Raw genomic sequence first — 24,473 nt, 5'->3', positions numbered from 1 at the left:
CCGCAGTTCATGCTAGCGCACTCGCCAGCTGTGTGCCGGCACACAAAAAAAGGGTGGGACTTGAGTTCGACCATGCCATCGCGGCCTCGTGGCCATGCCAGCACGCAAGCCGGCATACAAAAAAGGAAGGCGCTCGCGGCCACGACATCACTCGTCGGCAAACTTAAGCATGTCGACCTGCATCTCTCGAACCACGGCCTCTTCCTTAGCGACACGGTGTTGAGATCCACCTTCATGATCTCCACCCCGGTCATCATGCTCGTGAGCGCCACTTCTTTCGCCTTGGTTTTGGCGTTGGCGGCCTCGATCTCCAGCATCTTGGCTTGCTTCTCTGCCTCCATCTCAAGCTGCTTGACTTGCATCTCCGCGTCCATCTCAAGCCTCCTCCTTTGGATCTCCATGAAGGCGTTCATTTGCTCTTCTTTGAAACGCCGGCGCTCCTCCTCCCTTGATTCCTTCTTGTTCATCATGCCCTCAACGCTTGCGATCAAGGCGTTGGATGCCGCATCCCGCTTGTCCTCCTTCTTGGAGTTGGTCTTCCCCCGCGGCCGTGCAGGCTCACCGTCCCCAACCTCCTCCACGGCTTGCTTCCCCCCACGCGACTTGAGGGCGGCATATTGCGCCTTGAACTTCTCCTCGTCCTTGATGACCCGAAAGCAATGGGAGAGGTTGAAGCACTTGTCATTGTGTTGGACCTTGAATGCCTACAACCATGCAAGCATATGGGCAAATGATATGCAAATGAGCACGCAAGCATGAACTTGATGACACAAAAGAGGGCGGCTTGCTAGCATACCATGTCTTGCATGCCGATGCCGCTCACGGGGCAGGCCTTGACGCTCTCAAGAGTGGCACAAAACTTGTTGCACTCTTGTTGGATCACCCTCCATCGCTTGGAAATGGACACCCACCCGCGCGTGCTCACAATTTGGTAAGGCGGAAACTTCTTGCACTCATGAAACTCCCGGTGGACACGAATCCAAAAGGTTGAATGCTTTTGTTCGGCGCCCGTCTTGGGGTCTTGTCCAATGTCTCGCCAACACTCGCAAAGAAGCTTGTCCTCGACGGCCGTGTATGCCTTCGTGTGCTTGCTCTTGCGCTTCGGCTTAGGACCGGCGGCTTGGTTGGCGAGCTCGTCCTCGAACAAAGGCTCCACTTCGATGTCGCACTTGTCCTCTTCCTCTTGCCCGTAATCATCCGAGAACTCGTGGTCGAGTGGGAAGCCGTCCAGGTCCATGCCGACCTGATCACGCATGAAGGCCGCCTGATCGGGATCATAGCCAGCGGCCTGCGTGAACGCCCCGCGGCCGTCCTGGCTTTGTGTCTTGTCGGGATCGTAGCCAGCGGCCGGCGCACCGCCCTCGAAGATGAGGTTCTGCATGTAGTCCTCGTCGCCGACGGCCGGCATCCCGTCGAACAGGTTGCGGGCATCCGGGAGCACCCGGCTGGCGTCTGCTGCGCGCGTTTCCTCGCGCCTCCGGATGACGAGCCACCGGGGTGGCGTTGAGGTCGATAGGCACGGGCGCGGGCATGGAAGGCGCGACCACGCTCACGTCGGGCAAGCACTCCCCGGAGAGGCGGAAGGCCTGCGGGTACACATGGAAGTCGGGCATCGGGTTGCAAGCCGACGCGCGGGGCAAGTCGGGCAGCACCATCCGAGGGAACGCCGATGAGTCGGTGCCGGCCGCGGCGACGGCGACGTTGAGGAGGCTGTGCTGGCTAGGGTTTAACCCTAGCATGTAGAGCGTCTCCCTCGTTGCCGCCACGACGCGGGCGTTGGTGACCTCCTGCTGCGCGACGGCTTCATCCCGAGCGTCCGCGGCATGCCTCCGGCCCTTCCTCTTGGCCGACTCCCTTACCCGCTGTTCGGGCGTCAGCGCCTTCTTTGGCTTGGTCGCGGCGGCGGTCTTGCGCGGGGCACGAGGCTTGCCTTTGCCGGAGGGGGCGGTCGTCTTGCCGGACGAGGCGAGGGAGGCGAGGTCGGCGGCGGCGTCGAGGTCGAGTTTGTCGTCCATGGCGGGTGTGGGGCGGGAGCACGCGCGGGCGAGAGGGTTTTGGGGGGAAAATGAGGGGAAATTGTGATGGCTGCCACCGACCGACGGGCCCGGAGAGAGGAGTAGGCACGCGCGCGTCCATTTCGTGTCCACGCCGATGCAAATCCGGCACAAAATTAAACCGGGAATGGGTCGCCATGCGAACACCAAATGGACACGCGTCCATTTAGATCGGCGCGTTGGGCCTTTTTTGTGTCCGCGCTTCTTAAACGGACACCAGCAGACGAAATGGATCGCCCCATTGAAGTTGCTCTAAATGTCTGGGGCATGTTAAACCTTCGTACTGCACCCCTCGCAGCTCGCAGCAGCAACAAAAACGTTCATACTGCACGACTGATGCTTGCCAAAGGACACGTGTATATTTGTACTGTTGCATGCTCTACTTAATTACGGCACGACTGATGCTTGCCAAAGGACACGTGTATATGTTTATACTGTTGCATGCTCTACTTAATTACAGCACGACTGATGCTTGCCACGCGGAGTCTAAGAGTCTCACACTCATGTCTAACCTTTATACTTTCGCGAAAAAAAAAACTCTCTCTGCTGTACGAGGGGGTGCTTGCCGAAGCACACGGTGCATCAAAAGGGCACGCCACTCAGTAACTTCCGTGCCCATTTGCTTCACGTGACGTGATATCATGTAGACTATATCATCTTCTAACCTTCATGATTACCCGCAAAAGAAAAACCTTCATGATCACTTGCCTAGAGGGATCACATGCTCTCCATAATAAACCCACATGGATCGATAGACCACACGCACATAACACCGAGGAAGATAAAGGGTGTATTTGAAGTTTTAAACCCATAATCTGTCCACCTTGATAGAAGTGAGCCTAAATTAGATTGTTTTAAGTCCTTATACAAGCCCACCTTCCATGTGGTTAAAAGATGCTCCCTCCGTAAACTAATATAAGAGCGTTTAGAATACTAAAGTAGTGATCCAAACGCTCTGATATTAGTTTACAGAGGGAGTACAACACAATTATATGAAATTTGGAGCGACAATAAAAAGGAAATTCGGTTTCCTCACGGACTCAAATTATCTTGAAAAACGACCTTATATTATGAAACGGATGGAATAGTAAAAAACTAGAGTAAATTTTACTCCCCTCTGTCCCATGATATAAGAATGTTTTGAAAAACGTTCTTATATCATAGGACGGAGGGAGTATATAAGAACCATTTGTACTTGTGAAATAACAACTACTTATTCCCCATCCATTTTAAAATACAAGTTCTTTTAGAAAGGGCACATGAATTAAAAGTCTGACTAAAACATCAACATTACCCTTCAATCGTTTCTATGCCCATCAATCTCATTTTAAGACTAGTGTTGTGCTCGTTTCCAATCGCTTTGATTTTTTTTCTACTTGCCTACGCATAGCTTTGGTCTTATATGACTTTTTATTTGTTGGTATGTTCTTGTGTGTGTGCGTTGGTGCAGAGGCCAGATATACTCATTGTGGTTGTATCCTTTATTCATTGTGTTTGTATCCTCTTGATGCTCCATTTTAAGCCAATAAATTCATGCTTTGTTAGAAAAAAAGTGTTGTGCTCGTGTTGTCTAAGATGGGTAAATCTAGTATCACTCTGTGCGGATCTGTTGCCCCCGAGGCAGTGTCGTGCAAGGTCGTGGCCTTGGCTGGTGTCTGTGCTAGGGACACAAGAAGACAATGGAGTTGAGCTTGACTATGTGTCCACTCAAGTGGTGCATGGCTTTGGGACGAGGATTTGGGGCACGCAAAAAGTGCGGGGGCATTCATGTCCGTGGTGCCGGCTTTTTATTTTGGCTTCCGATTTTTATAGTTTTATATATTTTAAACAAATTTTTTAACTAAGTATTGTTTTCATATTTGTGTTTCTCGTTACCAGAGGTTTCAAATAAGATCCATTTTAAATATATTTTGATGAATTTTGAAAAACAATTATGTCAAGTTTCAATGTTGAAACTTAGTAAGGGCGACCGATAAAAATCAACTATTTTGTGTCTATGACCCATAGAAAAAATTGCTGAAAATTATATCTTTGAAGCTGGTTGAAAATTAACAGTTTTAGATGCTAAAATTATAAGTTTCAACTTTAAAACTTAAAACTAATTGTGTCCTTGTGCGAGATTGAACTACTGCATGAATCACGAGGCAAAACGAGCGGGTGGCGGGTGCGCGCCCCTGCGAATTTCCGCATGGCTTTGGTGTTGGCGTGTGCTTTTTCATGGTAGCTTCACTCTAGTGTCTTGGGATGGCACCAAGGCAGCAATGCGAGAGGTAGAGGTCGCGGGCTCAGAACTACCGGTTGCCTACGCTATAAAAGGTGGGAGTACCTAGGACTCATCTAGATGAGACGTAATTTGGTCTCATTCACCTGGAAAACAAAAATGGATACAACCCACGTCAGCACACACACGCATCTTATAGCATCACATCCAATGGCTATAAAAGATGAATGAGACCAAATTAAATCTCATCTAGATGGGTTGTAGCAAAACTGATAAAAGGTAGTCTCGTTCTCTCCCTAGAGAAAGCACAGCCCATGCCCTCCGAGCAACCACGGTGCCACCTCTGGCACCGGTGAGCGAGGACGCCATCCAACTCCCGCTGCCGGTAGTCACTAGTTGATTCCGCTGCCGGGATCCATCTCTCTCCCCACATCCTCAACCTCTCTGTGATGTTCTTCTGCAAATCGATGCACACATACTAACTGCTGAACCACTTACATTTCTCTCAGATCTTCGTTTTAGTGCACTTGTTGCTTCTTTGATATAGTCCTGTGTTTCATGGAGTGCAGCCTGCTACTCTGTGGGCATGCCCACGGGCAGCGGCTGCCCTCCGGCGATGGCCATGGCCGAAGAGCCATTCGGGCTGAAAAAAACTGGCAGGGAACCGTTACCCCGCCCCATCAGCCCCGATTGCCATCACTACTCTGCTCCCAAACCCCTCTTCTGCTTTCTCCTCCCACCCTTAAACCCCAGCCGGCCCGCCGTCGCCGTAATGCCTCGCCTTGTTGTCTCCCCGGTACTTCGTCCATGGCAACAAAGCATCACGTATCGGCCGTGATCTTTGATCTGGACGACACCCTCCTGGACACTGGTACACACATCCGTTTAATCTCCTTCTGGAAGAAAACACTGGACTAATTTCCAAAATGGACGATGGTGTGTGTGTGTGTGTGTCTTGGTGCAGAGAGTGTAACAAGAGGCGTCTTGAACGATTTCCTCGCGACATATGGGAAGTCAGCGGACGCGGAAAAGGAGGAGGGGAGGCTGGGGCAGAGTCACAGCGAGTACGCGGCTGGGATCATCGCAGATTACGGGCTGCCGCTCACTCTCGAGGAGTACTCTGAGGCAATATTCCCCTTGAATCTCAAAAGGTTCGTTTCATTTTGGCACACTGATCAAATCTGCAATGTCATGTTCATCCCAACTCTTTTTTTTTTTTTTGCTCGTATGTTCCTCACAACTAACCCAGAGGCTTAAACCACTTGCCTTGGTTCTACTGTTCTCCAGCTGGCAGAAGGCAAAACCACTTCCTGGGGTTAGAAGACTTCTCAAGCATCTTCACAAGAATGGAGTACCGCTGGCACTTGCTTCCAACTCCGAGACGAGAATTATCCATCAAAAAATACTCAAACTAGAAGGTTTGTTTGTTTGTTTGTTTTTTAGAAAAGAAGGATGCACCCCCGGCCTCTGCATCTGGACGATGCATGCAGCCATAACTAGAAGATTTGTGATGTAGGAGTAGATGCTCTTTTAAAAAGGAGGATGACCCCCGGCCTATGCATCGTGTGTAGCCATTGTGGTGTTGATATAGGGTTTGGTTCCCCATGCGCTCACACCCAAAAACTATGGGGGGTCGGCATTGTACTTTACCTACCAATGATCAGTCGTCGAACTTCAAACGTGAGTCAAACGTCCGAATGGTGTGAAAGTGAACGCGTGCATCGATTTGATACAAATACTAGAGAACAATAAAGCTCTCCTTTATCTTACAAATGTTCGAATGGTGCACAAAGTTGAAGCACAAGGCACATACAACGAGGCAAAACATCAAACACCATGTTGAATAAAATCAAATCAAAATGTTGTGTTGAAGCAAAAACCATCATATAACCGAAGCTTTTTGATAATAGCAAGAAAACTGCTACACAAACGATTGGTTGTGCCCGATTTCTAGACGACAAGATATAGCAGCCATCGATCATCTCAGTTCACGTGGATGCAGCCATCGATCACAAGGTCGTATGAAAATCTTCCTGCAAATTATCGTGTGCACAGTAATTTTGTAATAGCAATATGGAGTACCGCGTGCATTAGATAAGTTGGCGCGACCATAGGAAAATAAAAATCTTCAATATATATTTAATCTAGTTTTTTCTTGAAGAAGATATGACTTTTTTTACAACAAAAGTTAGTGGGGAGTCATGTTGTATATATTTTCATAAAAGAAGGGAGAAAATCCTTTTTTTTCTCCTTGGATGTTCGTGCCAGTGATTACCAAGCCGAAAAGTCCTCCCATTTTCCAATTAAATATTTTGTGTTACATTTTAGCATGTTTATTCATGTTTCTCTAGATTTTCTACACCCTTAGGGAGATAGAGCAGGGAGATGAGCTCTTTCTTTTGTTGCAAACTCGGAGGTGTGATAGCATGAGGGAGAAAGCGACAGGGGAGGATAGACAACAAGAGATGATGGGCTATAGTTTTTTTAAGACAGTAAATACGCAGATGCTCACATATGGAGAGATATAGTGCATGATGGACTAAGAAAGGGAAACTGTTAGTGGTAAAAAACAAGAGCCCATTGGAAAAATATACTTGTGAGGGTTTCCTCCTCTCATCTGACAAGGTCGTCATTCTCATCCACCTCCGATCACAACCTAGGAGTGGGGATGTGGAGGGGAACTCTGCTCTTCGTTCAATATGTAGTCCCATTTCGTGTTTGTCTTGGTTCTCATGTCGTAGCGATGATTTTGAGGTGGTGGTGGTATCATGTCGATGGAATAATTACGTCCCTCCATGCATTCTCCTCCATGCCCCGACGATGTTCGCCCATCATTAGCGATGGGCCTATGAGGGCCTGGTCCCATCGATTTGAGCAACCAGATCTATTGGGTAGCCTGTTAGGAGTTCGTTTTCGCCAGGTGCTTCTCCTCTAGATGGTGGCGGCAATTTGAATATTATTACTCTAGTGACTTTCTCTTGCCATGATGTTCTGTTGGTTTGTGGAGACGTGCCAAAAGGGTTGGCAGATCTAGTTGGGGATGACGATGGACTTTTGTTTCACTTGGTGTGCAAGGTGGTTGGTTCAGTGCAATCGCCATGCTCTTCAAGAGTGGTGGCCCCAAGCCTAAGCACCGACAAGGTTGGGGCATGATCCCAATAGATATTCGATCTATGATAGCTTTATTCTGTCTGTAGGGGCAAGCAATCCGTAGGGGGGCACTTGCTTGCGGTCGTCAAAAACCATGAGGCGCATGGAGTTTTGTGGATGATGGTTTTTTCTTAAGAATAAATTGTCTTCGAAGGGGACTCTATTGTGACTCAAGTAATCATCATCGGTAGTCTTGAATGACATAGTTTATAGAGACATAAAAGAATATTCAAGCAATAATTTAGTGCTGAGTTTTTGTATGTGATGATCATCTAATGAAAATCCCTGTTTTGCAGAACTGAAAGACTATTTTTCTGTGGTTCTTGGTGTTGATCAGGTTCCTCGTGGAAAACCTTACCCTGACATGTAAGAACGTTTTTTCAGAACTTACAATAGAAAGACTGGGAGTATCATTTTCTCATGCGACCTAAAGATCCTAAGGCCCTCTTTGATTCGAAAGATATCTGCAGGATTATAATTCTTAGATACATTTTGTATGTATTATTAGTACGATTCAATGTTACAGAATCCTTCTCCATATATTTCTGTGCACTAAATTTCACAGAAGATTTCATTCACTTAAAAGAACCATTTTTTTTGTGGTGCAATCAAACAGTTTTTGGTGTAAATAAAATTGTTTAAGATAAGAATAGACATGACATCGTAATCCTGTGTTTGTTCTTTCTATTCCACCGTTATTTTGGAGGAGCACATTGAAGCTTCCACTAAATTAACAACCGAAATCATACACAAGTACTGAAGAACTCACGGTTGACATCTAGAGCTAAAATCTACCTTTTGTGTTCCAGGATATAACATCAACAGTTGACTTGTAGTATTGCTTTATGCATATACTTCACATTATTGTTATTATTATTTGGGATCAATTTGGCCAACAACCTGATGATCAACTCAATATTGTTTTACTTAAAAACACAGTACAAACACGTTCAATATTATTGATCGTGCAATATCTTATATCTCTTTGTCTCTAGATATCTGGAAGCTGCAAACAGACTAGGTGTAAATCCATCATCATGCTTGGTCATAGAAGATTCTCTGTAAGTTTGTTGTTCGGCACACACACGAAAAGAGAAGACAAAATAAAATATAGAATGAATGGATAATAATACAACAGAACAAAACATAGATATTAGATATTACTGAGAGACATTTCTCTAACTAGAAGCCCCTGGGTACATGTGTTCCTTCACTAAGAAACAGAACAAAGTTTAGCATACACGACAACAACAGTTTTGTCATTGTACATGAAGTGATGATGTAAACTTAGAAAATTTCGAGTTGCTTTCATTTGAACGGAACACATTGTACTTGCCTATCTTCTACGGCATATGGATTCTCCTATAACGGAAAATGGGGCTAAATCCTTATAATTGTTCTCAAATTCACAAATAGAACGGCAAGCATTCGTGCATTAAAAAGGACATCTTCGGCATTCAGTTTAATTTCTGCTTCCAGAAAAATGTTTACTTTCTATTTTGTTGGCAATTTTTGTTAGTGTTGGAATCCGGGGTGCCAAGGCTTCTGGGGCAAAGGTAGTCGCTGTTCCATCACTCCAAACTGAAAAGCAACATTACTCAATTGCCGATCATGTCCTCTGTTCACTGCTGGACTTCCATCCTGAACTATGGGGTCTTCCTCCATTTGACGATCGTAACTTTCTCGATTTCTCCATTAACAGTTATTTCATTTTATAATTTTTTATTTAAGTCTGATAGATGGTACTTATGTTGCAGGCATTCAAGGTGCATTGCCCATGGATCCATTGTACTCAAATGCTCACATAGGAAATGTGATCTCAAACAATATTCATATGATAGTAGCAGGTCCGAGACGTTCCTCCCACTTCAATACGACAATGACTGCCAAGATTATAGCTCTTATCACACATGGTGATTTCTAAAACAAAAAAGATAAACATCAAACTTTTCAGGCATTGCTCTTGCGCGCATGTAAGGAAAGTCCATGCATGTAAAGTTCTATTTTCAAATCAATCTATGATGAAGGTGGAATTGCTAAGATGATACAGAGAAAAGGCGGGGGAAAACGAAACTACTACACGTACGACTATGGCTTGTCCGATTTGGTACGATGCAACATCCAGCCGTCGCTGGACTTAGAGTCCAACTGGCATACAGTTTGATCTGCTTAGTTCGTACGTGAATTGTCGTACGTATAGCACGATTTGGGGGGGGGGGGGGAGGGGATGATGACACCAGCACATTCAAGTTTCAATTGAACTGCAAAAACGTCTTATATTAGAGTACAGAGGTTATTTTCTTTCACAATCCATTTTCACCGCTAGCTTCATACCGAAGTGGGCTTTGAAACTAATCTCACTTTGATACGTTTCGGTAAAAAAAATCCAGATTATTTTGCTACCACGCGATAATACACTACTTACCATCTTGTATGTAATGCATTCTCATGTTGTCTCGTAAAGTTAACTATTACTAGACAATCTATTAAGCATGTCACGATCATGGTAGTAATTGTTACCATCCGGAGTACATAGGCACCATGCATTGTGGTACCTAATACTCCATCATGATAAGAGTCGCAAGTTAGTTAGTCTTCTTTCTTTCTGAAATGCTGATAAGTGCTCATTGTTGTTAGTTGCTGATCACTGCAAACAGGTGAACATACCTACGACTCTGTTCCTGGCCAATTATCAGGAATTGTTTTTGGTTGGGCCAAGTTAGAACCACATGGAGTATCTACGGTGGTTGTCAGCATTGGGTGGGACATTTCGCCGCCGGCTGTTGGAAGAGTGATGGTTTGTACTTTTATTTAATTTCCGATTACCTTTATATATGCACATTGTTAAGCTATAAATTTAAAGGGCTGTTTTTGTATGGGAGGTCAGTTGTGTGTAGGTTAGCATGATATCTCGTTGAGTGATTCGCTTCCATGCTTTGGAACTGTGTCCTTTCTTCTCCGTTCTTAAAACTTGTGTTCTTTTTTTTCAGCACATATGTTTTCTTGATCCCTGCTGCAATGCCAAATCAGGGGAGCCACTTGAGCTACTGTTAGTTGGTTACATCCGGGAGCTCCAAAGCACGGTAATTTAGCTATTTACATTTTGTCTATTTGCTACTGTATAGTCTATATGAACCCTACATGGCATGCAATGCAGAGCATATTAAGTTACAGCTCACCACGGGCTAATTTTTTCTACAGAAGTCAACACATGGTAGGGACGCGGATTTGTTGAACACGGATGCGTGTGCAGCCTTTATGAATAGTAAATTTAAAAAAATGCTTGAAAAAATATTTTAAAATCTGATTTTTTTTTAATATACATAGTCAACCGGTATACCGGCATATGAAGTTTCATGAAGAAATCACATCCGTGGTAATCTGGGCAAAAATAAAAAAATCAAAACTAATCGAAGCTATATTAAAAAACACTGTTTAATGAATAGTATGGTCGCACTTGTATTTTCTTCACTAAGAATATCATGGGTGTCAATACATCATGAAACTTCACACGCGAGTAGAATGATCGACTAAGATTCATACCGCGAAATTTCAAAAAAAAAATCTAGTATTTTTTATGAATTTACTATTCACGTGGGTGCGCGTGCACCCATGTTCACCTTTGTATTTTCGCACATGGTAGTCGCTAACTTAAGCATTTGTTGCAGGGAAGTACTACATCTCAAGCATTGAGCATTACTGAGGAAGACCAAAGCATCGCGAGGGATGCACTGAACCTCCCAGCCTTCTCCGAACTAGAGGAGCTAACGCTCTTCAGTGCGCCTGGGAAGGAATCATCCGAGTGATTTGCCCTATTCGTTCTAACGCACTGGGCGGTGCAGTGTGTTTACTGGATGTGATTAGATATATCTAAAATGTACACGATCAGCTGCAAGTTAGAAGCTACATCTCCAAGTCTTATAAACACACGGAGTTGCTATAGCTTATATGCAATAAAAAGATGTAAAAAAGTTTGTTCATTTATCATGACGTGTATGTGTTTGTAAACGATGTAAAATAAATATGTAAAAGATGTAATAAAAACGTGGAAGGCATTAGTTTTGCGTTTGTGCTGGAGAAGCAAAGGTGTGATTGCATAGGGATGCAAACTTGTGACCCTCAGGGTACTCCAGGAATAAAAGTACTATTCACAACCATCAACACATCTATTAGAGTTGGTTAGATGAGTTTCCTACAGTTTACATGCGGACAATCATGAGAACAGTCAGCAGCATGCTAGAATTAGTATGGTATAATCCAGCTCTTTGGAGCGATCACCTTCTTGCCGGTGAAAAGTAAGAAGAGATGGTGGAACCTCGCTTCTTTGGGGTTGCCTGTTTCGAAGGACGGATCCAGCCCTGTATTTCTCTTTGAATCTCCAGCGGCAGTTCCCCTACTACGTCCGGATCAATGTCTTCAACATTGAGCATCCATGTGTCACCGGAACCGGAAGAGTGGTCGACGGCCGTGTTAATATTGTCCCTACCATGTTGTTCAGCCACGCTTGCTCCTGAAGAACTCTCCGGGCCTACAATGACGAATATTTGGCAAGCAAAGAATTATTTTTTCACATTGGTTACAATATGCAATCGGTCGATATCTGCAAGCATAGAAAACAGCCTACCGAACCTTGATGGCTGCAAATTAAGCCGTCAAAGTTTCTTTTCTCATGCTGGGCAGGTTGACTTTGTGAAAGAAACTTCAAAATAGACCCAGTTCCCTGAATGATTGTTATGAAACATCTGGATGAGTACTCGGATTAGATAAGACATAAGTATGTCACTGAACTACAATAAATTGCAAAACCTCTTGCAACCTATAAAGATGAGTTTCCCACTCGACTTAAGAATTAGCTCATCATGACAATCACCCGCTTAGGGTTGGAGGAGAGTGTTACTGTGTTAGGGTGATGGTTGGTAATGAAGTATGGTGGAACGGATAAGCTGCAGATACTCTACTGCCCTTCTAGAGTTCTAGCGGAAATGGAGTAACTAGCAAGATGCTTCTCACATACTGACACATGAGAATGGTTAGACAAAGAAAAGCTAAGATGTAAGAATTAACTTGGGAGTTCTAATTCTAATACTGCTAGTAATAAAGATGAATGGCATGAGGATCTGAAGTCAAACAGGAAGAATGAACAACTTAAAACCTGAGATCCATTTCTAGTATTCGGATATAACATCGTAACTTACTGAGTACTGAGTTCAGTTTGCTCGATTTTCCAGTATCCACATGCTACCTTTTCTTAAAAAGAAAAACTTTGCTAAATGGTAACCTCATTTTCTATCTAAGAAATAAAACACAAACAATCAAGTGTTGATGCACTAGGCTAATTGGTGTCACCAAACTTCGACTTCGGGGGATAGGTTCAAATATTTAAGGCACAGTAACTGTTAAAAGAACAGAAATTAGCAACCCACGAGGAGTCAGTTTGGTGGTCCCTGAAGAGTAAAGAACAACTTGCCTGAACTTTCGATAATTTCTTCGGCGCACCTTTTCCTTCAATCAGACGACATTGTGTGGCTGAAATACTATTGTCACATTCTTCCTTTATAGATGATGGTTCACACTGTTCCTCATGAACTGGAGTCATATATAAGTTGTTATATAGGGAAGCAAGCATGTTCACAGTTCAGTATAGTAAGGGCAAACGGAAACTACATACAGTCTGCAATATTCAACTGAGTAACATTACCAACAAATGGTGTTAACTCAGGTGTAGAGGAAGAATCAAGGATAGCCGTAGATGCATTGGAACTTGGGCCTTTGATATATTTCAAGATTGAGTTCGTTCCCTGAAGCAATTAAAACATAAAAAGGTAAAAGGGATGAATTCTTTAATGCACGCATAATCTTATTAAGTCAAGCCTGCACTCTAAATATAGTTATAAATTACATAAAAGTGCCCCACGCTACATGTCAAAATACGGATAAGCTTCCTTCAAATCTCTAGCTATACACCAGAAAAACATATCAAAGTTGTTATGAGAAGCAGGCAGCAACTAATGAGATGTCAATACGTATTTGGTTTGATAAGATATTATGAAATAGCTAATATGGAGTACATCTTATCAAGGAAACAACATGGTCATATTGTCGCCTACTCCCTCAGTAAAGAAATATAAGAGCATTTAGATTACTACTTTAGTGATCTAAACGCTCTTATATTTATTTACGGAGGGAGTACTTGTTAATCTAGAGGGGATGGTTTTAAACACACGAATGTATAGAATACCAAGAAAGTTATCACAAACATACACTTGGTATATCAAATATTTTGCTTGCTGTAACAGAAAGAGATGTTATACTCCATCTAGCACTCCGAGAACCCCAAAAATCATGAAGGCCAGATTCGAATAGCTTCATTGCATCTTCTTGAATTTTGCCAGTCCCATAGCGTAATGGACAAGATTTGGAAGGGAATTTCTTCATTGAATTACACTCATTTTCCTACATATTCCCCACAAGTTAGTAAGCTGAAACTAAAAAGCAATGAGTAAATTATGCGAAGTACCTTAGATGCCCTAGCGTGGAGAGTTAATGTTTGAGCAACTCTCTTGTTGCAGCTCAAGTCAGACTGAATCCGCTCGCTCAATTCTTCACAAAGTTTATCCAGCCAGCTCTTAACCTACAATGTATGAAACTGAATATTAATTAATGCGCCAGATTTAAAGAACCCAAAGAAATCAGAAATGACACTGTTATGACCGGCATATTAGGTGGGCTGTGGCCCAAGTTATCTTATCGTTATTAGGGGCTTAGCCCAATTATCTTATCGGTATTAGGGTCGTTTGCTTAGGAGTCAAGTAAACCTCTCTATATAAGAAGAGGAGATGTATCAATCTAATCAAGCAAGAAGCAATCATTATTTGCTCGGCTTCCCCAAGGGAGCCGGGAGACCTAACCCTAGCCGCCTCTTCTTCATCGCGCCACGGCGCCCCGCCGCCGGCAGCCGCGATCGCATCTCCGTCAACCCTCCCCCTTCCCGTACAACCTACGCCCTAGACCAGGTAGGATCCTAGCTCCTACCAATTTGGTATCAGGTAGCTCAGTTCCGAACATGTCTTCGCCGCCGCCCATCCCGTCGCTTCCGCTGCCAACCGTCACCACCTCGCCGCTGGCCTTCTCCACCGCGCCGCTGCCCTCCCCGTCCGCGCCGCTGGTCGCATCCTCCGGCGCCGCCACCACCCAGATGACGGCGCCCTCCACCGCACCATCGGCCGCCGTCTACTCCCCGGCGGAGATCACCAGGGTCCTCAACGATCTCATCACCGCCGTCCAGGGGATACGGCTATACCTAGCCGGCCCCTACGGGCCGCTGGCCGCCGCGACCGGGCCAGCCGCCCTGCCGTGGTATTCGGCACCGCGGCCGGGCCTCTACACCACTACTGGCCGCTCCAGCCGCCGCCCGCCGCCGCGCCCCAATGGCCGGCGCTGGCCCTCGCCGCGTCACCCACGCCACCCGGGTCCTCGCCACCACCGCCCTGGCAGCCGCCGCACCCCGGGGCCACCGCGACGCTAGTCGGGCCGCTGCAGTCCTCGCTGCAGCTACAGCCAGCCCCCGCCACCGCCCCGATCTGGCCACAATGGCCGGCCGCCACGCCTGCCGCCTCCGCCGTTTCCATGCAGCAGCAGCTGCCGCTGCCCGCGCCTCCGCCGCCAAGCACCGGGCTGACTACAACCGCGCCGGCGGGCGTGCCGATTCAGCAAGTGCGGTTCCCGCCCTCGCCGTCCCAGCTTCCGGACTGGTTGGCCGGGACGTCACCGCTGCCGGTCTACACCATGGCCGCGGACCAGCCGGCGCCCTCCCTGTCGTACAACGGGCCCTCCGGCTCCGCGGGTTTCCACGCTGGCTTCGACGGGCCACCGCTTTCCTGCGGACCACCTGTGCACACCGGACCAACGCCATCCTCTTCGCTGCTCCGTACCGCCGAGCCGTACACTCACGGCGGTCATGCTCTGACACCGCCGTGCTTCGCCAAGCTCGCCTTCGCCACCTACGACGGCGCCGAGGACTCCCTCAACTGGCTCAACCAGTGCGAGCAGTTCTTCCGGGGGCAACAGACGCTCGCGTCGGACCGCACCTGGCTCGCCTCTTATCACCTCCGTGGCGCCGCACAGACGTGGTACTACGCCCTCAAGCAGGACGAGGGCGGCATGCCCCCCATGGGAGTGTTTTCGCGAGTTCTGCCTCCTTCGATTCGGACTACCGATACGTGGGAGCCGGCTGGCGGAGTTGGGCCGCCTTCCCTTCACCTCTACGGTGCAGGACTACACCGACCGCTTTCAGGCCCTGGCGTGCCACGCGTCCGGCGTGACGGCTCACCAGCGGGCCGAACTCGTCGTCGGCGGTCTGCCAGATCATATCCGCGTGGACGTCGAGCTGCAGGGACCCCAGGACCTCCAGACGGCCATGTACTACGCCCGCGCGTTCAAGCGCCGCGCGGTGGCCATCCAGCAGGCATCACCGTCCCGGGCCGCTGGGCCGCCACCCTGGCCGGATGTTCCCGCGCAGGGTCAGCCTGCTCAGGCTTCCGCGACACCCCTTGCCGCGACCGCGGCGCGCCCGTTCCGCCGGCTCACCTCGGCCGAGCTACTCGAGCGTCGCCACCAAGGGTTGTGCTTCAACTGCGACGAGACCTACATGCCCGGCCACGTCTGCCCCCGACTCTTCTACCTGGAGGCTGCAGACAAAATTGAGGACGCCGTCGCCGCCGGGCTCGGCGACCTGGCCGCCCCAGCTATCGCGGAGGTGTTTGACGCTGGTTGATCACCTCGAGGAGTTCAGCAAGCGCTTCCCCGCCTTACAGCTCGAGGACGAGCTGTTTGTGCAGGCGGGGAGAAGTGTTATGACCGGCATATTGGGTGGGCTGTGGCCCAAGTTATCTTATCGTTATTAGGGGCTTAGCCCAATTATCTTATCGGTATTAGGGTCGTTTGCTTAGGAGTCAAGTAAACCTCTCTATATAAGGAGAGGAGATGTATCAATCTAATCAAGCAAGAAGCAATCATTATTTGCTCGGCTTCCCGAAGGGAGCCGGGAGACCTAACCCTAGCCGCATCTTGCGCCGCCGCCGCCTCTTCTTCATCGCGCCACGGCGCCCGACCGCCGGCAGCCGCGATCGCATCTCCGTCAACCCTCCCCCTTCCCGTACAACCTACGCCCTAGACCAGGTAGGATCCTAGCTCCTACCAGACACAGTAACCTATTTTACTTCGGTGGGATACCGTATCTTAGAAAATCAATCTGTAATGTACGGCATCATTAGTTCCAACATAGCTCAAATGGTACACCATGCACTAATCAAACCAGCACAAGGCATGTTGATACCAGTCTGCTTAAGCTCGGTAAGCATGAAAAAAGATCCAAAAGACGTTAATAAAATATTTTACAGTATCAACCAAGTGGTTTGCAACCACTGCATAATACCAGTAAGCTGTGTCACTAAATGACAAGACACTCTTCTTGCATCAGGTGATCATTGGAGTTATGAGATGTACATCACTAAGCAACTATCTTTTTAGGTTTTATCAGCTGTGTACATCCATATAGTTGTCAGAGAAGTTCCTGAATAATCTTTCGAAGTTTTTATAGGCAGCTCTAAAGTAGGAAAGGTTGTTCTAGAACAAAAGGCATAACAGGCAGCAAGCATCCTTACAGAAGAATGATTCTTCAATGCTTTTGGGCCAGGAAATGTTTTTCCACAACCATGGCTCTTTGGTAGAAGACGGTCCTCAACTTCTTCTCCGCTAAAACCTCTTGCAGTCTTCCATAACCACGTTCTGTGCAAAATCATGTGCTTATAGGATGAGTTTTTATCAAATACTATACTCCCTTTAATCCATATTAATTGTCTCTGATTTAGCATTTAGCACAAAGTTGTACTAAATCAGCGACAATTAATTTGGATCGGAGGGAGTACAATTTCTATAATTATAATCTGCAAGCACAGTAGCATGGAAATTTAAGTCACGTGCTAAAATAAAAAGGAATAATAATTGGCAAGTCCAAATCATTCAACGTGGTATCCTAACCATCTGGCACCTGAAATAAGACCAAGCAATATGCAACAATTTACCCTGTATTTACTCCATAGTACTCCTGTAATTTCTCTTCTGTAAAACCTAGAAGATCCCCAACTGTCTTGACCCCCAGATCGTCCTGCAAGGAGCTCCCAAGCTTACCACCAAGTTGTTTCCTGCATAACATGGACGTTTTTCATAATTCAGTATCAATCAGTCCTGGAGTAATACAAGGTTTAAAAAACGATGTCCAACAAAAAACAAGAAACCGGAAATGTGGAGTTGTCATGTACTCCCTCCGTAAACTAATATAAGAGCGTTTAGATTACTAAAGTAGTGATCTAAACGCTCTTATATTAGTTTACGGAGGGAGTAGCTCATTACATCTTCTTCACAGGCAGTGATGCTAGAAAGTCTTGAACCGATGAAGATGGAACAACTGTTTGTTGAGCAGGTTTGTGCATCCCGCTGACAAGTTTAGCTAACATCTGCACAATATAACAACATTTGAGTGGAACACTGCAACAGGAAAAGGAAAGTATCAAGAGAAGCACTATGAGGAAGCTGGCTTGATTTCCTAAGTTTAGAGAGCAGCTTAAATAACACATATGGACTATTTATACTTAAATTTGCAGAATGGGAAGAAACAAATCATGCAAAAATCATACTTCATCTACTCACTATTATGACTCGTTATAAACCTTATTGTGAGCAATGCCAGCAGAACACGTGAATTGGGTTTCCTCCAGAACTTTTACTCGTAGCTGTGCAACAAGTACAGCTCCGCATGCCAGCAACTTATCCTGGTAGTTGGCATCTGCGCGACAAAGCCATGCCTTCACGTTCTCTTCCCTGTCACCGACATCCTGAACATACATATCAAGGTCTACGATCACACACACATCAAATGTAAGAGCAGCCACAACCAATTTACGGCAAATTTCTTACAGAAGGAAGGTCTAGGATATTTGACTTTGTGGCCTCCTCAAAAGTAAACTCGGACGACTCCGGAGGGGATTCCAAAAGCATTTCCTTGGCTGCATCAGTAAGGTCGAGATAGACTTCGTCAATGGATGCTCGCTCACACTTCCCCTTGGTCGAAAGAATCGCTACGACCTGAAAGGATTGTACTCGAAACCGTCAATGCCATGGAACAGTCCTAGTTGTTCAATGCAGTAAATTATCGGTGTTTGACACTCTTGTTGTAGCAACATACTACCTCGGAGCCGGCATTTCGGTACACATTGAGGTCGGCCTTGTCACGGGACACGGGAACCTGGACCAGGTTTATACCTGGGCAGACATTCTTGGCCTCATCCCCACGCATAGACCTGAATCAATCAATAAAGCATCACAGGTATCTGCCAGGAACTCCGGGCCGAGCAAGTAAAAATCGGCCCTCACCTCTTGACGCCGAACTTGCGGGCCTCGTAGCTCACCGCGATCAGGCCGCCGCCTTTCCAGTCGTTGTACTGCACCACGGCCGTCGGCTGCCCCCTGAGCGCCGGGTTCCTCCTCTGCTCGACTGCAGGTGAGCAATATGCAATGTTACCCTCTTAGTTCAGAGACGCTGCGAGAGAGGGGGGAAGGGGCGAAGAGGGTGGTGACCTTGGACGTAGAAGCAGTCGAGGTCGAGGTGGGCGATCACCCGCGGCTCCTGCGGCTCCGGCCTTGCCACCGGCATCGCTCCCCTTTCCCCGCCGCCGCCTCCCGCCGACTCTGCTGCCCTCGCGCCCCGCTTTCGCTCCCCTTTTTCTATTTTTCTCTTTTATTTATGTTTCGGTTTCGGCCGCGCGCGATCGCAGCCGTCCATCTGGCCAATTGGAGACCTCGTGGCGAGCATCCCGCGACTAGTAGGCGAGCTCGTCCCGTTCGCAATCCCATCCTCACGCGGCCACGCGCCCACGCCTCATCCCACTACTTGCTTACTGAAATGCATATTTTCATGTAAAAAAAATGCATCTTCCAAACTGTGTCGCGCTGCAGATTACAGTGTGTTTTCCTTGAAATATGGGGCGCCGGTATTTCGCCAGTCTTTCAGCCTTTTTCAGTTGTGCTGCAACTTGTTCTATAATCTAGCCTTTTTTTCACTGGCCATCTGGCAATTTAACTGCAGCTGTTCTTCGAATGATCTGCTACCTCATTTCCAGGCAGCTTTATTTAATTGCCTCCGGAAGATATGTACATTTTTTTTTAGCAGAAGAGGGTTACCTCCGATTTCATTAAGAGAAACCAAACCAAGCATAACAGATCCAGTTCAGTTCAACGAAAAAAGGAAAACCTAAGTTCAGGCATACTACTAACAAGTTCAGAAACATCAACGACAGGACAGCCACCACGCAGGGGGGCAAACTACACCTACAAGCCCGGACATGAAAACCCTCCGAAAGCAAGGTTTCACAAAACAAATTGCAGCGGCCGCCAAAATATTGCCAGGTCAAGCAGGCAAGAACTAGAGGTCTTCAGCATGTAGCTCTCAGCCACCTAGTCTCAGAACTCCATGCCTCCATCCCTGCGTCGTTCAATTAGTCTTGCCCCCGGCGTCAGCATTCTTCCCTCTGGTGGTTTTGTCTACAAAACAGCCCAGTCCTTGATCCATTTGCACATCAGAACAATAACAGTCATCAGATCATAGATCTTTCTTCTCTCAAAGATTATATCATTTCTGCATTTCCATATCACCCGAAATAGAGCAGAAATGCCAATAAGTACCAATTTTTTTGTCATTCTTAGAAAACAATTTTATCCATTTACCAAAGCAATCATGCAGATTATCAGGCATTGAACGCAAATCAAAAGCACATTCCAACAAGTTCTGGATTAGCCTAGCCATCGAACAGGAGAAAGATAAATGGTCAATGGTCTCATCCTGATTACAAAACACGCAGTTTTTGTCTCCTTTCCACTCTCTCCTCAACAGGTTATCTCTAGTAAGAACACTTTTTTTTATTAAGCAGCCATAAGAAAAAATTTATTTTAGCAGGCACTTTGACTTTCCACAAAAATTTCAGTGGGAAGCCCCTAGCACTTTTAATCAGATGTAAGTAAAGGGATTTCACTGTAAATTTTTATCAGGAGACAGCATCCACAGGGGTGTGTCCTCCCCCCCCCCCCTACATCCTCACCTCTTCACATCTACTCTTCAGAGAATTCCACAAATCAATAGAATCTCCAAATAAAGTTCTTCTATGAATTGTTGCCATCCTTTGTCAATGGCATCAAAAACATAGATATTATGATTATTGTTGATAAAATAAAATACTAGGATAGGCATCTTTCAAGGGTTTATCACCCACCCACTAGTCTTCCCAGAACCTAGTGTTTTTTCCATCCCCCAACCACTTTTTAACATGTTGATAATATATGTCTCTAACATTCTAACATGCAAAAGACTGCACCAGAAGTGAGAATCTCCACATTTGTGTTTAATCCAAGAGATACACTTCCCTTCCACATACTTAGAAAGTAGGATTTCGTGCCACATCCCATTTTCACTTTCAAATGTCCACAGCCATTTGGCAAGTAGAACTTTGTTCAAAAGTTCCAAATTCAGAATTCCCTGGCCCCCGTGTTGTTTTGGCATACAACAAGTCTTCCAGTTTACCAGATGGCATCCTTTTTATCCTCATCAGCTTGCCACACCAACCTGGCTCTATAAAAATCCACTTTCTTCCTAACCCACACAGGCATAGGATAGAAAGACATCATGTCAATGGGTATATTAGTAAGACAAGATTGGACCAAAGTTACTCTCCCAGCAATATTAAGCAACCTCCCCTGCCAACATGCACACCTTTTTTTTAATTTTCTCAGTCATGATCTTCCAAAAACTCTTTTTTAATCTAACATCAGAGACTAGGAGCCCTAAATATTTTATAGTCATAAATCCTAGTCCACAAGTAAAAAAAATATGATATCTAGCAGTTTCATTAACAGCCTCACCAAATATGTAGAGCTCACTTTTGTGAAAGTTAATTGTCAGTGGAAGATATGTACATAGTTCTTAAACACGTTGTCTTTGACATGAGGCGGGATACAGTTGATGTCATTGCCTTCGCGTATCCAACAACACTTCTGTATTGTGTTATTAAGCGAGAGAAGCTCTTTGGATACATAGCAAGCCTTACATAGATCGACCAACGCTATTAGCAAACTCTTATTAGACGGATGGGTGGATTCGCCACGGTGATCGCATGAGGTGTTATCTCTAAACGAAGTACACACATTCATAGCATGGGTATGGCCTTAACGTACATCCTTTTGAGGGAGAAGGGGAGATTGTTCGCTCATTGAGAAACATGTGATGTACTAGAAACCTTAACCTTGGTAGGCATTGCAGCAATATGGTTTCTGCTGCCTTTGATGAATCTTTCCTCGCTGCAATTTCAAAATTCAGTACAAAGAAATTGAAAAGAAAAATTTCCACAGTGTAGCATTGCTGTCTACTTTTTGTGAACTAGGATCATTTTTTCAAGAAACAATAATCAGGATATTACTCGCCGATTGGCCTGTCTCCTTGAGTTTGCACATTTAAAAGAACAACCTTCGAAGCATGCAAGTACACGCAAGATCAGGGAGTCAATTGCAAGAACCACCACATTTGTGGCTAGGTTTGCAGGAAACTACCAAGTCGTTAATCTGTTGCAAAAAACACCGTAAAATCTCTTAACCCGTTGCAAAAAGCACTGAACAGCCGTTTAGCCTCGTTTGATCTCTTTTCCGACAGGTGGGCCGCGAAAACGTTGACGTGGCGTGCGGACAGGCAAACGACGCCGTTAGGAAAGAAAACGGTCAACACGCCGCGCGGTCGGTCCTGTCGGTGCTCGCCAGACAGATGCCCCGCGCCCTCTCTCTCTCTCTCGCCCCTCTCCTCTGCCTCCTCTCTCTGGCTCTGGTCGCCGTCGGTGAGAAGCCAGCTGGCCGCCGTCCGCCATGGTTTCGTGGAGCGACGACAGCGAGGAATCGGGCTACGAGTACTCTTCAGGCGGCTCCCCTATCAAGGTCAGTGATTTGAACTCGTAGCTAGGGTTCTTTGAGCAAGGGTTTCGGTTTGGGGATTTTGTTTTTCCTGCTCGATTTGAACCCGTGAGATGGATTTTGTGCGTTTCTTTTGTTGATGTAGATCCCGGCTATAATCGAGGACCGGAACTACTCTGGTGTTGATGATGAGGTGATGGTGATGTGTGAGCATGGCCAGCCGGCGAAGAGGCATGTTTGCTTCGAAGGGATTAGCACTGGGAGGAGGTTCATTGCCTGTGGACTTGATGTGAGTGCTAGCAAAAATCTGTAGTTTGCTCATTTTGTGAAGAAACTATAAATTGTTCATATGCACTGTTCATTGTTCATGTTCACTGTTCATTGTTCATGTTCACTGTTCACCTAGTAGTTTAGTTAAAGGTACTGTCATGTACCATACCATAGTGACTGAGTGAAGTAAATGAATTGTTCATACATATAAATGAACTACACCACAGTGATATAAATGAAGTAAATGAATTAAATTGTGCTATTAAAAATTAAGTACAAAGATATAAAATTAAGGTATCCATAGTGACTGAGTGAAGTAAATTGTGCTGTTAAAAAGTATCATAGTGCATTGTTCATAGATATAAATGAAGTAAATGAATTGAACTGAATTGTATTGTGCTGTTAAAAATTAAGGTATAAATGAAGTAAATTCAGTGTAGTATGCTGTTAAAAATTCAGATATAAATTCAGAGTTGAGCTGAATTGTGCATGTGCAGTATACTATAGTTGTTTTGTACTTGTACTTGTTGTTTGCTAATAGACTGAATAGAATTGCCAGCAGTTGTGGTGTTGTTCATTGGGTAGATGAGGAGTGGCCAGAATAGAAGTGAAGTGAAAAAGGAAGTAAATGCATTTGTACTTGTTGTTTTGCAGGAAGCAAGCAGTTGTGGTGTTGTTCATTGGGTAGATGAGGAGTGGCCAGAGCATCTGCAGAATGCTCTTCACAAACTATGGCTTTTGTATGAGGATTGCCAGCGTGCTAATAGGATGGCATGTCTGGAACATTCATCACTTGTCCACAATCTCACATCACAGAAGAACAAGCTACAGGAGACTTATGAGAAGCTTGTTGAGGATGTGAACAACCTACTTGATACCCAGGACAATATTCCCAAGGAAAATGAAGTCCAACAAGGTGAACATGAGGAGATCACTCCTCCTTTGGACAACAATATTTCAGCTTTGAAGGAACAGCTGGGTGCAATGGATGCTGAGAACAAAGAACTGAAGCAAAAGGTTGACCAGTTGAAGAGCATTCAGGTTGCCCAAGGTAATGTGATTAGGAATCTGAAGTTTGCTCATTTGAAGGAGAAGGGAAAGTTGAGCACTGAGAGGAGGAATTTGGAGTTTCACATTGCTGATCTTGTCAAAGCTAGTGACAAGAACAAGAGAAAGCTGAAGGACATCAAGGATATTTGCGATGAAGAGTGATTTGTAATCTGACCATGTGGGTCATTATCTTAGGTTTCAAGCATTAAACTATGGCTTGTAATGTGTGAACTAGTGGCAGTTTGCAGTATTTGAAGTAGGTGTAGCCTTGAACTATGTCTTGTAAGCTTTGAACTATGGTGTCATGATGTTAACTATGTTGTTAACTAGAGTTGTTGGATACTGTCATGATGTTAACTAGAGTTGTTGGATACTGTCATGATGTTAACTATGTCATTGATGTTAACTATGGCACCCTAAATGATGGAATGAGGATATGTATCATATTAGGTTATCGTGGATGCCGTCGACGCCGATGCACCCTAGATGATCATATTAGGTTATCGTGGATGCCGTCGACGCCGAGGCACCCTAGAAGATCATATTAGGTTATCGTGGATGCCGTCGACGCCGAGGCACCCTAGAAGATCATATTAGGTTATCGTGGATGCCGTCGACGCCGAGGCACCCTAGAAGATCATATTAGGTTATCGTGGATGCCGTCGACGCCGAGGCACCCTAGAAGATCATATTAGGTTATCGTGGATGCCGTCGACGCCGAGGCA

The 24,473-nt window shown here is 45.8% G+C and overlaps 2 protein-coding genes and 2 long non-coding RNA genes across 5 annotated transcripts; 3 read left to right on the top strand and 1 right to left on the bottom strand.

Annotated features, from left to right (window-relative positions):
* Positions 1-4,623: 4,623 nt before the first annotated feature.
* LOC141042437 (uncharacterized) lies at positions 4,624-6,279 on the top strand. Its single transcript, XR_012205220.1, has 3 exons — positions 4,624-5,146; positions 5,240-5,426; positions 5,563-6,279. It is a non-coding gene; the product is annotated as an uncharacterized lncRNA (long non-coding RNA).
* A 3,807-nt stretch (positions 6,280-10,086) lies between these two features.
* Positions 10,087-11,425, top strand: LOC109754467 (uncharacterized). Its single transcript, XR_012205219.1, has 3 exons — positions 10,087-10,222; positions 10,416-10,508; positions 11,094-11,425. It is a non-coding gene; the product is annotated as an uncharacterized lncRNA (long non-coding RNA).
* Positions 11,426-11,561: 136 nt separating this feature from the next.
* LOC109754428 (DNA polymerase eta) lies at positions 11,562-19,227 on the bottom strand. 2 transcript variants are annotated; one of them, XM_020313345.3, is made up of 14 exons: positions 19,060-19,227; positions 18,856-18,976; positions 18,671-18,782; positions 18,400-18,567; positions 18,153-18,317; positions 17,836-17,939; positions 17,508-17,627; positions 17,088-17,211; positions 13,943-14,056; positions 13,687-13,878; positions 13,124-13,223; positions 12,893-13,011; positions 12,055-12,145; positions 11,562-11,953 (listed from the first exon to the last, which is right to left on the bottom strand). In XM_020313345.3, exons 1-14 carry the CDS (start codon positions 19,133-19,135, stop codon positions 11,700-11,702), a joined length of 1,860 nt encoding a protein of 619 aa, XP_020168934.1. In that variant the 5' UTR covers positions 19,136-19,227; the 3' UTR covers positions 11,562-11,699. The 2 variants fall into 2 exon arrangements, with proteins under 2 accessions (XP_020168934.1, XP_020168927.1); XM_020313338.3 differs by having other exon boundaries at positions 13,094-13,223; positions 19,060-19,220.
* Positions 19,228-22,602: 3,375 nt separating this feature from the next.
* LOC109754475 (uncharacterized) lies at positions 22,603-23,996 on the top strand. Its single transcript, XM_020313379.4, has 2 exons — positions 22,603-22,717; positions 23,353-23,996. Exons 1-2 carry the CDS (start codon positions 22,625-22,627, stop codon positions 23,908-23,910), a joined length of 651 nt encoding a protein of 216 aa, XP_020168968.3. The 5' UTR covers positions 22,603-22,624; the 3' UTR covers positions 23,911-23,996.
* Positions 23,997-24,473: the final 477 nt, after the last annotated feature.

This window comes from Aegilops tauschii, chromosome 3 (genome assembly GCF_002575655.3).
Source record: "Aegilops tauschii subsp. strangulata cultivar AL8/78 chromosome 3, Aet v6.0, whole genome shotgun sequence".
NCBI classification, from domain to species: domain Eukaryota; kingdom Viridiplantae; phylum Streptophyta; class Magnoliopsida; order Poales; family Poaceae; genus Aegilops; species Aegilops tauschii.
This window is presented reverse-complemented; position numbering and strand designations above follow the sequence as displayed.

Coding starts and splice junctions, on each gene's coding strand:
- LOC109754475 (XM_020313379.4), top strand. CDS start 22,625: ATGGTGATGTGTGAGCATGGCCAGCCGGCGAAGAGGCATGTTTGCTTC. Junction 22,718..23,352: donor TCATTGCCTGTGGACTTGAT/GTGAGTGCTAGC, acceptor GTTGTTTTGCAG/GAAGCAAGCAGTTGTGGTGT.
- LOC109754428 (XM_020313338.3), bottom strand. CDS start 19,135: ATGCCGGTGGCAAGGCCGGAGCCGCAGGAGCCGCGGGTGATCGCCCAC. Junction 17,628..17,835: donor TCACTGCCTGTGAAGAAGAT/GTAATGAGCTAC, acceptor CATGTTATGCAG/GAAACAACTTGGTGGTAAGC. Junction 11,954..12,054: donor CTTAATTTGCAGCCATCAAG/GTTCGGTAGGCT, acceptor TCGTCATTGTAG/GCCCGGAGAGTTCTTCAGGA.